We start from the raw sequence: 15,161 nt of genomic DNA, 5'->3' as shown, positions 1-15,161 counted from the left end.
CTCCAGCAAAATTCATGTTTGGTCGGGAACTTCGGTTGCCAGTGGATCTGATAACAGGATGCCCACCTTATGAAGAGTTGCCTGAAAATGTGTCAAGTGCATTCAAACTTGAAAACATCTGCTGATTCGATGAAGTTATCTCATGATAATAGATCTACTGAAGTCAGCTTTGTGCCAGGAGACAAGGTGTGGTTGTATAATCCCAGGAAGACCAAAGGGAAGTCTCCTAAGTTGTCTTCTCCATGGGAAGACCCATATGATATAGTGGATCGTCTCTCAGACGTGACTTTCCGGATAAAATGTGGTCGGCAAGGTAAGCCAAAGGTGGTGCATGCCAACAGGCTTTGGCATTATCATGGTCCAGGACATTTCATTTGGGACGAAGTGAACAACGGAACAAATGACTCTGCTGAAAACGTGTCACCAGAAAAGCCACTGTCGAAGAAGTAACTCTACTCGGTTTTAAGAAGGGAAACAGTGAAGCTCTTGATGAAGTTACTACCAATGATAGGACGTTTCCTGATGAAGCAGATGAACCCCACACGAAGCAGAAGCCAATGAGACCAGTACGGAAGAAGATACGTTCCATAAAATTAAGAGACTTTGTTGAATTTTAATTTTGTGTTTGTAAATTCTGTACATTTAATTAAGTTATTGTTAATTGTTTATTAGTTTAATGTAAGTGGCTATTGTTCGGGATGAACAATACTAAGGAAGGGGCAGTGTTACGACAGCGGGGGTCACATGACGCTAGTTACGTGCATCTTCTCGAATGTTCACGTCCCTTCCTGAAGTCTCGAGAGGTACTAGATATGCGGTAGTCTTATATATATATAAGCCACCAAGAAGTGACAGCAACAATGTAATGTGTAATTGAACTGCAGGCAGAGATAGATACGGACAGTTGAGTCAAGCACGTGAGACGTTCGTTGTGAATTATAGCAGTTGTTATAGCGTGACTATGGAAATTAAGTGTATCGCAAACTTGTATTCAGAAAGAGTAAACCAGTTTTACTTAAGAAAGTACTTGTATCGCTAAAGTTTCTTCGGAAATAATTTTTAAGGAAAATTAACTAATGAACAGAGACGTAACAATATCTTTAAATCTGTTTGATCACCACAAGAGTGAGTGACATTAACAACATTTCAATCATTTTAAGGTCTAATAGGCATAAATATCTAAAATTTTTGCTGAAATCCTGGAGATTTCTTTGCTTTCAACAAATAACTTCTTCATATCAGTCAAGGATTCTCTTATTTCACCCCCAGATCACTTTTCCTTCCTACCCTTTGTATTATGTCTTGTCAGTTTGCAGAAACATATCTTTGATGGTATATTACATGAAAGATGGAAAAATATTTTTGAGGCTACTAATTCTGCAATTTTTAGATCATAGTAAAAGATACTAAACTCTTTCTTGAGATTTAGGAAGGATAAAGTATACACTGGAATAATTACTACAATATAAATCTAGCATTTGGAAGGACAGGTGTAACGGTTTGTTGTAGTTGAAATGAAAGAAACAAAAAATATACATGAAAACAGAGGTGAATTAGAGCAAGGACTGATCATATTAGTTGGAAGGATTATTGTCTTGTGTAAATTAAGATAGAATAGACCAGGGGCTCCCAAACTGGAGATCATAGGAAAGTGGCAGGAGAGCCATAAGATTCATTTGGTGGGGGCTAAGTCAAGATGCAAAAGACTGGAGGAATTTTGCTCGAGAAAGTTTGGGATCCTATGAAATAGATTACAATTAAATGAAATTTTAATCAAAGAAATTTAATTTAAATAAAATAATATTAAAATAAACTTTAATTGAAAATAAACTAAAAACTGATTGATTAGTTAACTAAAAAAAAGGTGTACAAAATCAAAAGAATGATGAAATAAGTCACAGTTGAAACTCCACCTCAAGTTCTGACTCTTCTGATACAGAAATAAACCTGACTGAAAATACCAAAACTGCTCTCATAATTCACATGTTCATCTTTGTTCCATGTGACAACTGTAAGGTGTTCCCACATAAAAAGTGGTACAACACGTCAAACAGTAGAAAGCCTTTTCTTACTGAACCCTGCTACAAAAAATAGTAACCCTAGAGTTGAATTACAACATAGCTTCGATTTAATTTACTGTTTTCTGAATTAGAATCTTACAAACATTTTTGTAAGTAGGAGAGTGAGATGTGTGATATAGCTTGTGGCACATATGTAGGTATGTATGTAGATACAGAATATATATGTGTATATATTATTAGTGAATAAAGGTGGTTCTGATGACTGTACATATAGTGTTATATACAATTAAGAAGCCTTTAATATAATATCTTCCAAATAATGTCTTACATGTATTTATTATGATTACTATATATTAAAAATAAATTAACTTTCTTCTTGTAAAAACATCAACAGAAAATCTGTTGATTTCCACTTAAATACACACACACACACATTTTTGATAGAACTGTATTTTCAACTACAGGGTGATTATAAAGAAAAATTTGCAGTTTAGCGCATCATGTCTCATAAACTGTATGGCACAGGAAAATAAAATTGCACAGGGGTGTTAAGGATATCTGGTGGATGTAAATGCCATGGTTGTCACAAGGGGAGCTACTATGATTCATTGTTGTATCAATCACAGCAAATATTCAAAATGTACTTCTCTAGCATGCAGAATGCATTGCATCCGTATGACAACAGAGTACAGCAACAATGTACATCTCATCTGGTGCGTTGGCCACTTGCCGGACAATTACGTCGTTTGTTGTAATAACATTTCCCTAGTTCATCTCTCTGTTGGAGGAATGAGCTGCATTGCGATTGACAAGCTCATTTATATCCATGGGAAATATGGTGGCAACATGTGATACTTGTGGCATTTGACACTCCTTTTTGAGAGATATAACATGCTAATCTGTGAAACTTTCTTTATAATAACTCTGTATTTGCATTTAAATTGTACATTAGTCGGCATTAATAATCATATAGTATTAATTGTTGTTATTATTATACAGTGTTTAACCCAAATTCTAACGAGTAAATATTTGAAACACATATAATAATAATTCTAATTATTGAGACTGTAAGCAGCGTCGGAGCGCTGCTTCGATTCCACTACATTCTTACGTAATGTGCAATCTTTCTTCAGACGCCACTAGCTCACAGAGTTTTAAAATTCTTCAACTTATTAATGAGTTAAGGCTAAACCTTAAAGAAGACAGTTGGATGTTTCACTCAAGTGGAGAATCATTACATGAAATTAACACAAGAAGCTTTTGCCAATTAGCTACAAGAGTCGTTAGCAGAATGTGGAGTCCACGGTATAATTACTCAGATGCCTTGACAAGGCAAACCATCCATAAAACAAGCATGTGACCAATATCTGTCTATTCTGGCTTATTGCAGGTATAAGGTATTCTATAAAACAAACATGTGACCGATATCTGTCTATTCTGGCTGATTGCAGGTATAAGGTATTCCATAAAACAAGCATGTGACCGATATCTGTCTATTATGGCTTATTGTAGGTATAAGGTATTCCATAAAACAAGCATATGACCGATATCTGTCTATTATGGCTTATTGTAGGTATAAGGTATTCTATAAAACAAGCATGTGACCGATATCTGTCTATTATGGCTTATTGCAGGTATAAGGTATTCTATAAACAAGCATGTGACTGATATCTGTCTATTCTGGCTGATTGCAGGTATAAGGTATTGGTGTAGTAATTTCATTTCTGTATTGTTTTTTCAGCTCTGATTCGAGCCCGAGACTTCTTGCACACCAAGGCAAGTGCTCTCCCAACTGAACTAAAGGATTAACTCACACCTGTTTCAAGACTAAATTTAGTTATATTTCTGAAGTTTTAATTTTATAACTTTAATTGTGTTTTCAATGAATATTTCATAAAATGTTAAGTGAACATATTTTCCACACAATTTTATATAGATGTATATCCTCCAGTATCTGAAAATAAACTTATTTTGCTAAATTCTTTATTTTTTTTTTATGAAATTATGTCAGTAGTTGGTATTTTTCAAACTTCTGAGTACTTCAGGTTACGTTTTTCACTTGTTTCCTATTTATAACAAAATAATTCTCGATGCTTTTCATTATTAATTTGAATGAGGATTAAGTTCAATTACTATAAAATCATTATTCTGTTATTTCTCCTATGAAACAGTATAATGAATGCATGAAAGTTACAATATTGATTTATATATTGCCTTTTATTGTTGTTATTATACTTGCACATTCCTCTAGTTTATATTATAGCCTTTTTGTATTCATATGGCTTATCTATTGGTGAGAAAAATACCTTTCTATATTTGTTTTCTCAAATTTCGAAAATGATGGGAATTCAGATTAAGTAAGAAAATGTACAATATTTATTTGATTATAATTTACCTTAAAACAACCAAACTTTAATGTTATTACATGTATTTGACACAATTAAAGATGAACTAATAGATGCTTATTTAAATCCCAGTCTCGGAATTGGACTTGATTAGTTTTGTAAGATCTTTAAGCATTATATAAAACCACTGATGTCAAAGCAGATTTTATAATATTGTATTGTTATTGATTGAAAAAAATATATAGGATTTACAGCATTATATTTGTCTCTGATATTTGATTTTTTCTTTTTTGTTAATTTTATTCTGTGGGTGTTTATTTTTTGTCATTCAGTATACAGGGTGGCATAAAAGTCATACCTCACAGGAATTTTGAATAACAGTAACACAAAATAATCACTTTTTTGTATATTAAAGTAAATGTTTGAATTGTTGTTCATTAACTTTGAATCAATAGGTGTTTGGAAGTTAATGGCTTGTAATTTGAATATTTACTTTAATGTACAAAAAAGTAATTAAGTTTTTTATTGCCATTCAAAATCTCTATGGGACTTGACTTTTGCACTACCCTGTATAATGTGTTACAAACAATGTATGCCAAAGCACGGCTAGGTTCATGGTTTCTAATTTGATGAGGTAAGTTAGTTTGAGTTTTTATATTTATTATTTTAGCTCATGTATCTTGGCTGTCATTGGTCAATGATAATGATTAATATTTATAATTACATAACTCAATGTAAATATTTTATTTCTTATTTGCTTTATAGTCCATAGTCATTTATTAACATTTTTTTTTAACTTTGTATCTATTTATATAGATATGTTTTTACAAATTAAAAATCTCTTAATATTTAAACATGTTTTCTTGTAACTGTTTAATTTGTACCTTAATCATATATTCTTTACTGTCCCTTTTCACTCTAAGAAGTTTAACTGGCTAGAGTTTTGTGACATTTTGTTCCTGTTTCATATATCTGCAGGGAGATTTTGGGCTCAGACATCTAATGCTTCAGATTCATCCCAGCCTGTGGTAAGTATACAAAATAATACAGGACTTTTCTTGTTGTGTTTTTTATTTTCCATGTATTTGTGTGTAAAATGATATTCTCATTTTCACACTAATGGTCTCAAATTTCGTTTCTCTTTTATTGTGGTTGTTTCAATATAAATCCATTAATATGTATATTCAGCTGTTAAGATAATGTAGCAGAAGCAAGTTATCTAAGATGTAGTCATGTTTTAATACCTAGTCTAGGACTTGTTTCTGGAATTTAGTCATGTGATGAGCAATAAAACCTCTTGTTTTGCAGATTTCAAGCAGTAGCTGTCCATTTATATTATTGAGTCATGGTCATCTTTCCTTCAGTCCTGTGAAGTTCGGTTCTCATTGGTCCAATGCAGTAAGTATTTGAAATTATAAAAAAAAACGTGTAAAGCATTTTTTTATTGGAATTTTACCTTAATATTATTTAATTCTAATCCAAATTTAATACAGGTGATGGGAATCATTAAGTATGATAGAAGCTTAATGCTTGTGTTTTGTATTATATATTTCACTGAAATTGATTACGAATTAAAATATATTTTCAATGTGTATGGAATTCTGTACAAAACAAAAAGTATTTAGAATATAAACACTTGATAGGTAAAGAAATTTAAGTCCTAAAGGTGTATATAGTAAATGTAAAATGAAATTTTTAGGAAGTAATTACTGATACTGACACATTTGTACTTAAGGGTATTTGGCATGAGTATATTATAAGGGTTGTATAAAAGATATATTGTCCATGTCAAAACACATGTAGATTAAGATAAAATATAAAAAAGGCAAAACTTTCAAATTAGACATTGAAAACAAAGGACAAAAGTTATTTCAAAGAGTATTCAAGTTTCATCCGTTTAATAGAAACCTCTATTTGGGTATAAAGTTATATAGCTTAAATTCAAGAATAATCATTTGCTTTTTCATTACAGTTAAATTAGTTTGAATTATTTTGAATCAGGGCTAGTTAAAGAAAAAGCAACTTATTTTTGACAGTAATGACTAATAGCTAATAAACACGAGTCTATGTTCAACCTTATTTTTGAAAGTGAACATTAAGTTGGAACTTGATGGAAATGAAAAGCTTCTCTACCTAAAATGAATGATGAAGGCATTCACAAAGAGGAGCTCAAGCAAATAGGGAACTATTTTAAAAATCTGTTGAAATGGTTATTGTAAGTCACTTATAAATAAAGTTTATTTGTATTTATATCATACGCTTCACGTTCACATTATCGTGGAATGAATAAAAATGTTTGAAACATTTAAAGTTATTCACACCTTTTATGCAGAAAGACCTTGTAACTTGTTGTTTCAGTATTTTTCTTCTTTGAAGGCTATTCATGAATGCTCACAGATGAAGTACATTCTCAAAATTTTGTGTTTATTTTATGATCAAACCTACAGTATACAAAGTATACAATATATTGAAATACTATAAATTATTATATAAGCATTAATAATGCTTTTGTTTGTTTATCAGAATAGATTTTAATGTAAAAAATACTTAGAAATATGAAATATATTTTTACATCTACAGTTAATTTCTATCCTCCATAGTCTGACAGTCAAGTGCTAAAACCTCCAAAGCCTCCAGACAAACCACTTATGCCTTACATGAGATATAGTCATAAGGTAAGTTTTAATATAGACTAGCAAAGACCTGCAAAACATTTGCAGTCAAATTAGTATCTTTATTGTGACAGTTATTCATTAAATACACTATTTCTAGAATAATAGAAAGTAATTCTAATCACAGACACCAAAATCTACAAGTCTACTTGTCTTAGGCCTAACATTAGATAAGTATTAAGTATAGCCTACATTCGATAAAGAGATAAATTAACACTGTAACTTGTGTAAGTTTTTCTTTAGTTTGAGCTAAACTTTATCATACTTAATGTTATCAATAAATAAGCTTACAATGCTATTCTCTAATAGAAATTTTGTACAACATATTAAAGGTTTATCAAAGCTAAAAATGTCCAATGTTAAGTTAAAGTATATATACAGCTGCCTTTTGTTTACATCCATTGAAATGAAGTGCACACACATGCACATTTAGATAGTAAGGCACATGCACATTTTCAGGACAGACAAAACTGAGTATTATTATTATTATAGATACATCAAGACTACACTAATTGTAATGGATTTACTGTAAAAAAAATATATGTAACAGTACACAGACATTCCAGTCTTTTATGTGTCCTGATAAATACTGGAGAATTAAGTTTAAATTAGAGTTCTGAAGTATATAAGGTTGTTGCCTTTCCAATTTAAATAATGCATTGGTGCTTAAAATTACTATTTATTTTGTTTTTTCAAAATTGAGTAATGGCTCTTTTTTGAAAAAATAGGAATTTATAGTTTGTTTTGGGTGACATCCAGTTTTTAATTTTTGAAAATTGTTATTTAGCCATCTCTGATCATTTGTCTTTTCATTATTCATTCCAGTTATTGATGTGCACTTATCATTGATCAGGTTTGGGACCAAGTGAAAGCACAAACCAATACTTGATGAAACTGAAAAGATATTTAAATAATTTTGATTTTTTAGTAAGTTTTAACATTAGAGAAGAAAAAAATTGATACTACTTGAATGCCACCTGATGAACATTTGAATCTTTAGAACTATCTTCGAATTCCTGCCTAGCAAATGTACCATCAAACATTTGAACACATTCCTAATTAGTCCATGTGTTTAATAATTTAATATTTCTGGTTTCAGATAATAAATATTGCTTAAATAAATATGTGAAAATAACAAAAAGACATCTTACTCAGTTTAGAATTTAAAGATATTCAATGAATATTGCATTTTATTATCCTTCAATACATGATGTTTCTGATTGTTAAAAATGTTTTGCATATGGTTTATCTTTTCTTTTAAGAATATTTTTCACTGTTTCAGTGAGTCTGATCTAAAAACAGAGTAAATGAGAATTTTTTTTATATCAACAAATTCAATAGTTTTTTTGTCTAAAATATATTTACTTATGACTTCCACTTTTGTTACACTGAAAAAGGTGGTAAGATATGCAGTAATGATCAAATAAACTTTAAATTGATTGTTTGATCTGATAATAATAAATTTGTTGGAACAGTTATGATTTCTTTGTCTTAGGCCTTATTTTAATAAACATAAGATGTACAAGTGAGTTTTAATTTGCTCAGCATATGGCAATAATCTGACAGACAATAGGTGGCACCATGTTGATTAAATATATATGTTGGAAAGTGAAATGAACATTAATGGTTAAATTTAGGATACTGAAGATTTGTAAATCAAGGCAATCACTATAATATTAGAAAGTTTTTGTTTTCATGACTGGAAAAAATAAAAGACACATTCAGTTTCATATCACACGTACAAAAATGTTGCACTTGGTCAGTAATTTTTACATACAACTTGTAAGAGTAAAGACAAACATTTTATGAGTTACTTTTTCATTTCTTATGAGGATATTCAAAATAATGACAGAAACATTTAGCCATTTGTCTGGAAATATATCTAAAACACAACGAAGCTTTGGAAATGGCAACTTTTAAACATTAATATAGTTTATTTCTTTTCTTCAAAATTAGATGGAGTACAGTGAAGCTTTAAAATGTTATCACAATTCTCCAGCTTACCAGGCTTGGGTTGCTGCTAAAGTTTGAAGTAAAGATCCATATTCATGGTATAGTTGGTACTAAGGATTGCATCTTATCCCTGTAGCAGTATTTTAAATTTTTAGGTAGTCAAATCTGAAATTCTGGTAAAATGCTTTGGGTACTGAATTGTTTACAATATTGTATAATAAGGAAGTAAGTAGAAATTTTTCTTAACTCTGAAGCTCATATTTCTGTGTCATCACAACTACTTTACCTATTAGCCAAAATTATTTTATTTAGTATGCTTGTAAACTCTTCGGTTAATATACATAGTGTTTTGAGTTGGTTTCACTCACTACAATAAACCTATATGCATATAGGAATTGAAAAATATGTTTTTAGTATTTTAAACATCCATTTAAATCAGATAGACATAGGGGTGAAATATTGAAAGCCTTTCCTTGTTGAGTTTGAACTCATGCTGTCATCAAAGCATATGAGTAAAAATTTCTGAATGTCCTTCACATATTGCACAGCATGGATCACTTAACCATTACTCTCCACTCTCCCATGTAACTTATTGTGTAAGCATCAGGAGTTTTTACATGAGCTATGATTTTCTACTGTAATTTTGATTTTCTTTTTGGAAGGCATAATGTTAACTTTGTTACCACATTCATTCTTATGCAACTATTTCCACCACTGTTGGAATATCTGCAACTTACAATTGTCTATTGGAATTTCTTCTTTATGTTTGAAGTTCATTGGTGAGTTTTCCATTGTAAGTTACTCTTGACTTGCACCTACTCATTATCTGAATTTTTTTCACCAATGCCTTTCTCCAGGGCTGTAGTGACATGTTGGGGAACTGTTATCTCTATGGGCTGTATTCTTCTCAGATATCCCATTCTCGCATCATTCTCGCTCCTGCCCTTGTTACAGCATCACTGTGTATTATTACTCACATACACTTCAACTGTTTTGACATACATCAACAGATAGGGTGGGACCTGATCCCAAAGCTTTGATTGCAGCAGTTTTTCTACTTTTTTAGCTACATTCACCTCATGTCTTTCTTTGAGTTGGTATTTTTTTGGTTGCACCAATGGTTTAATAATCTTATGCTTGATGCATTTGCAATTGTTGTGCATCATTATCTGCTGCTTTACTAGTTTCTAGTTCTGGATCCAACTTTTCTAGTAGTGGATGCTTTGAGTCTATCATGGGAGAACATATTTGTGTATTTCTACCCATTTTTTCATCTTATTTCTCAAATTTTCGCCAAGATCAATTGGTCACATTGTCCAATTATTCTTAGTGCCTCATGCTATGCTGGTCTGGTTCACCATGATTTCCATTTCTCTTGTCTTTCTCAGAGGGATCTTACTCCATTACATTTTTTGGTACATCTTACACCATAACACTTGTCTTTTTCAGCTTCACATTTTGCTGTTATGCAATTCTTTGTTTGTTTGAGCCTGCACAGTTTGGTTTCTTGTCTTTCCCCAACTCATTCTTAGCTTGCCTTCTTTTTTTTTTTTTCATTTACCTCTTTCATGATTGTGGTTTTTCTGCTTCTGTTGCAGACTACAGAGCTGCACCCTCAGCAACTTTCAGTTACCACAAAAGTCATGAGTCTCTGTCATCCACACTTTTTGCATTTTTTTTTCTTTCTTTTATTACATCTCTCACAAGTACTGAGACATTGTCCTTAGTGAGATTTAAGTATGAGAAATAGTTTTCACTGTTTTTTTGTCCTATTGTGTTATATACTCCGAGCTACCCTGATTATTCTTACAAAATATATTAGAAGTTATAGTATGGAAACTCTAAAGTTCAATTTGGGGTCATGAGCCTGTAGCAAGAGAGTTAATGGTGAAAGTTCCTAATTTTAAGCCCTGATTCCTCCAAAAAAACACCTTTTGTGTAAATAAGTTTTTGTAGTTTGGATTCATGGCATAAAAAATCTACCAGTAAAATATCATTCCTGGCATTTTTGGGTGTGACAGTTGCTGAGGTATCCGTGTTAATTTATATTTTGTTTGATATCAAAATTTAATTAATTGATATTCTTTAAATTGATAAAAATGACTTAAAGAGGCATAACAAAATGAGTTATTGTTTTAACAGTCTTCCAAATTCTGATGTATTGCTTTTTGTAAAATTATAAATGTAGTTTTTCCATTTTAATAAATCGATGTAAGATCAAATTACCATATCACTTATTATAGATTGTGCCAATATACCAATAAATTTATGCATAAAGATTCTAAGTATAATATTGAAGCTATAATTAAATAGTATACCATATTTTCAGACTTAATGTGGAAATTTAAAAGTCTGGCATTGAACTAACATTGTTGATAACATCTGCAATTATTTTTGGTAGAGTCACTTATCCTAAACAGTTGAAATAGTATTCCTAGAATGTTTTTGTCAATGATATTGCAATAAACTGGCAAGCATTTATTAATTGTGAAAATTCAGTAGTTAAGCTTTTTTCATAGAGCTTATCTACATATTGATTTAAGAGTAGTCTTTAACCATCTGTGTCTGGGTTTAGTCGTGTTGATCAACCTTGTAACCACCACAGTCATGAAATTGTACATACTATAACTGAATATACTAAATTTATTTTCACAAAATTTAGCTGGCCTTTAGTAAACATCACAAGTCTATTGTACACAAAATATCAGTGTTTTTTTAATTAAGTATTTTTACTAAAGATTTGTCTTTGAATTTACTAAGCCTTTACTGAGTTAGTGTGAATGCAAGGTTATTATCATGTTAAGAATAAAAAATACTTTTATTTACATCTTAAAGTTCATATTAGATTTGCACAACCTCTAGGATCTCCTAAATGATCATCAGTTTTTTTTAGTAAAACATTTTATATTCATCTATTTTCTTTGCCCTAATACGGTATACAGTCTTGTTCCATTTGACTGACCTTGTAACCACCATGTGGCAAAAAAATGCAAAATATATCTAAAGTACCCCTTTTCTTTCTAGAATGACTGCACATTGTAACAAACAATTATATGCTACTTATTTCTACAGCCAAAGCTAATACCTTTCAAATATCCTAGTCATTTAGATATATTACTTTACAGCTGCACTTAGAGTATGGCAAAAGCAATTTATCACAGTAGAACTGCTTTGTGTGAAAAAAGGATTGAGTTACTAAATGCCAGGTCAAATTACAATCATTCTGTGCTTGCAATGTGCATATACTATCATGAGTATTTTGTTATTTGTTTTGCATTAAAGTTTTCTTGTCTTTACCTCAAAATTTTTTAATTTTTACATTTTAGTTATTCCTATGACAATAAATAAAAAAATGATAAATTTAGCACCTAGTGTGGGTCTTGTACTTTTTCAAGTTTTTTGTTGTTGAAGTCTCAAAGAAGTTAACCCCACTTTTTGTTAGGGTTGTTGGTAGTAGTTTATGTAATTTTTATTTATTTTTAAAATGCATTTTAGAACACAAGATATCAACAAGGAAAAACAATGCAAAATCCTGAAACTATTATAATTTAATTGGCTTTCTAATTAAGCCATAAGTGGGTTGAAATAATTTTGTTAGCTGGTTGAGATGATTTTGACTATAGAAACAATAAAACTGTAAGATGAATAATTCAAAAACTGTCGTCAGGATAAGCTAGCCTTATAGGAAAGCCAGTAAATTAATATTTTTCTCTTTCTACTAACGTTTTTTGAAAGACAGGATGTGAGAGGATCAAACAATCAAATTGCATATAACTTTTAGTAGACCATTTTAATTTTTTCTGCTTTATTACCTTGATGACATTTCAGTAGACTAGTGTCTGGTTATTTAGCAAGAAAAATGTTCTGTATAGTACTACACAATGTAGGAAACCATAAATATTGTGTGCTTTTGAGCTATTATCAGAAGATACTGCTTAATGCTAGAAAACTGACAATCTTTAATATTATATCATGTTTAATTATGCTTATAATATGAGTACATTATTGTCTGATATCTCTATTATAACCATTAGACATGCTACAAATGTGTTGACACCGCAACTGACCAAAAAGTGGTAGAAAGAATACACGAGCAACTGAAATACGAAATGATGACAACTGATGAACAGCAGTTTTCGAAGTCAGAAGATCGTGATCAAGAACAGTCTTATGAGCAGCAGGAAATGGATATCTCCCAGTCATCAATAGACTCCACCAGCAACATTCAATCAGAAAAAGCATGGAGATATTCTGATATCTAGTAGATTGACGTGAAACCAGTTCAGATGAAGGTTCCAGAAGATATTAACAGTGGTCAGGTGTGACAGCTTATTAATTATAAATGGAAGACAGTTCCTTTTTTTACTGGAAAAAAGTTTTAAAGATTAAAAGAAAAAGCCATATTCGTGTGTTTATAATTTATATTCCAACTTATTTACATATCACTTTAATTGATAAAGGATTTCAGTCTTGTAATAAATATGATTTGGTTTCTTGGAATCTTTGGATCAGATTTTGGCCTCAGATGAAAGTTCTATTGGAGACAGTATTCATCAGTTGACAAAATCTATCAATTCTGAAGAGAAGATAGAAGGTCATTATCATCCAGAACAGTAGCAGAATGTAGAATCCCATAACCAGTTGAAACTGCACGGTAGAGTTATAAATTTAAGTGGGGATTTAATTTTTGTGGTTATGGGTTTAAAATGGAAATCTGGTTATATAGAGAAAACATTTTCCCAACATTTTGCTTATTTAGTATGTGTAATAAGTTCCAATGATCCAAAAATATTTGAATCTTATTTAAACAGTTATGGAAATAAAAATAATGCACCTGTTCCAAACATTACATTATTGACTACACCCACTGCTGAATACTTTCAGTAAAAATACATCATGTTACTTATTAAGATTGCTACCAGAAATTATTATGCTGGATGAATTTCCAAAAAAAAGTATAAAAAAGAATACTGATGTAATACAATAGTTGTAACCGACTGTAGGAATACATGTACTTGTTCACTCACCTAAGACAGGTTTAAATAACTGTTTCATAAAAGTTTTTGTAAAGGTGGGAAAAAACAAACTAAAACATACAATAATCATTATCAGTGTATATTTTTAAAAAATATCCAATAAAGACATTTTATTTTATTGTGTTTGGCTATTTAATCATAATTGGTCTACTAGAGGAAATCTTTTTCCATACAGCCTTCTTCATTATGGCAACTTATTTTAAGGCAGATATTGTCTGGAAAATTAAAGAAATTGTTATTATTTTTTTTTAATTTATAGTTGCATTACTGGACTATAGTGAGGTAAACTAAAAGCAGGAAAGGGTAAACAGAAATATGAAGTGATGTATGTTTGCACATATATATTTATCATCTGAGTGCAGTTTATTTATTTTGTATATTTTTCAGAATATAGTAAAAGTTATGAACATTTTTAATACTGTTTTTAAGAGTAAAGTTACTTTCTCGTTAATATATCTAGTTTGGCAGCAATTAAAGATGGTTTCACTTGAATTTTAGTCAAATTACCCATAGATTTCACTTAAGTACTAACATTTATTGCAATTATGAAGTAATGCAATTAAATTTGAAAATATTGAGTATATTTAACACATAAAGAACAATTTTTTATATCATGTAATACAATTTGTGGTTCAGTGCATAACTTAGAATAAATATCATCATGTGATAATTTCAGTGAACCAGTAGTCTTATTACTATCTGATAGTGTATTGTGAGTGCTTTAGTTTGTCAGGGGCTCATTAATATGTTGTAGCCACAGAGACTTCATACTTGGCACCCTAAAAATGCAAGGTGGGTCATAGCAAACATGCCAGTAAAAGAAAACGAATTTACAAGGAACAAACCTTACTTAATAATTAAACTGAATGTTCATTACTGTGGAACCTGTCTGACATTACAAATGTACAATGTCCCTACATGAACATGTTGCATGATGTACATCAGAATTAGTATCCTTAGTACCTTTATTGGGGGTTTTCTATTGCCCATTCTTTATATAAAAAAATCAGTTTTATCTCAAGCTTGTTACATTTTAGATGATTTTGATAAAAAGAATAAAGTTGTGCATGTTGAACAAATTTGCTGTTATATTTTTGCAGTATTTTTAGTAATATGTGCCAATATTGAAGTTTG

General features: G+C 30.6%; 1 protein-coding gene across 4 annotated transcripts in view; it reads left to right on the top strand.

Annotated features, from left to right (window-relative positions):
- Positions 1 to 14,067, top strand: part of LOC106465396 (SWI/SNF-related matrix-associated actin-dependent regulator of chromatin subfamily E member 1-like) — a 25,818-nt gene extending 11,751 nt beyond the window's left edge. The window contains exons 2-7 of one of the 4 annotated variants that reach the window (XR_001291202.2): positions 3,763 to 3,797; positions 5,345 to 5,394; positions 5,675 to 5,764; positions 6,967 to 7,041; positions 13,026 to 13,310; positions 13,504 to 14,067. Coding sequence is in view for 2 of the 4 variants with exons in the window: in XM_022393287.1 (XP_022248995.1) it covers positions 3,763 to 3,797; positions 5,345 to 5,394; positions 5,675 to 5,764; positions 6,967 to 7,041; positions 13,026 to 13,253 (478 nt within the window). In the remaining 2 variants the exon portion in view is untranslated. Of the gene's footprint in view, positions 1 to 3,762; positions 3,798 to 5,344; positions 5,395 to 5,674; positions 5,765 to 6,966; positions 7,042 to 8,994; positions 9,147 to 13,025 lie in introns of all 4 variants that reach the window. The other 3 variants (XR_002611961.1, XM_022393288.1, XM_022393287.1) reach the window with 3 other exon arrangements.
- The last annotated feature ends 1,094 nt before the right edge of the window (positions 14,068 to 15,161 follow it).

The sequence above is a fragment of the Limulus polyphemus genome, unplaced genomic scaffold (genome assembly GCF_000517525.1).
Source record: "Limulus polyphemus unplaced genomic scaffold, Limulus_polyphemus-2.1.2 Scaffold1930, whole genome shotgun sequence".
NCBI lineage: Eukaryota > Metazoa > Arthropoda > Merostomata > Xiphosura > Limulidae > Limulus > Limulus polyphemus.
This window is presented reverse-complemented; position numbering and strand designations above follow the sequence as displayed.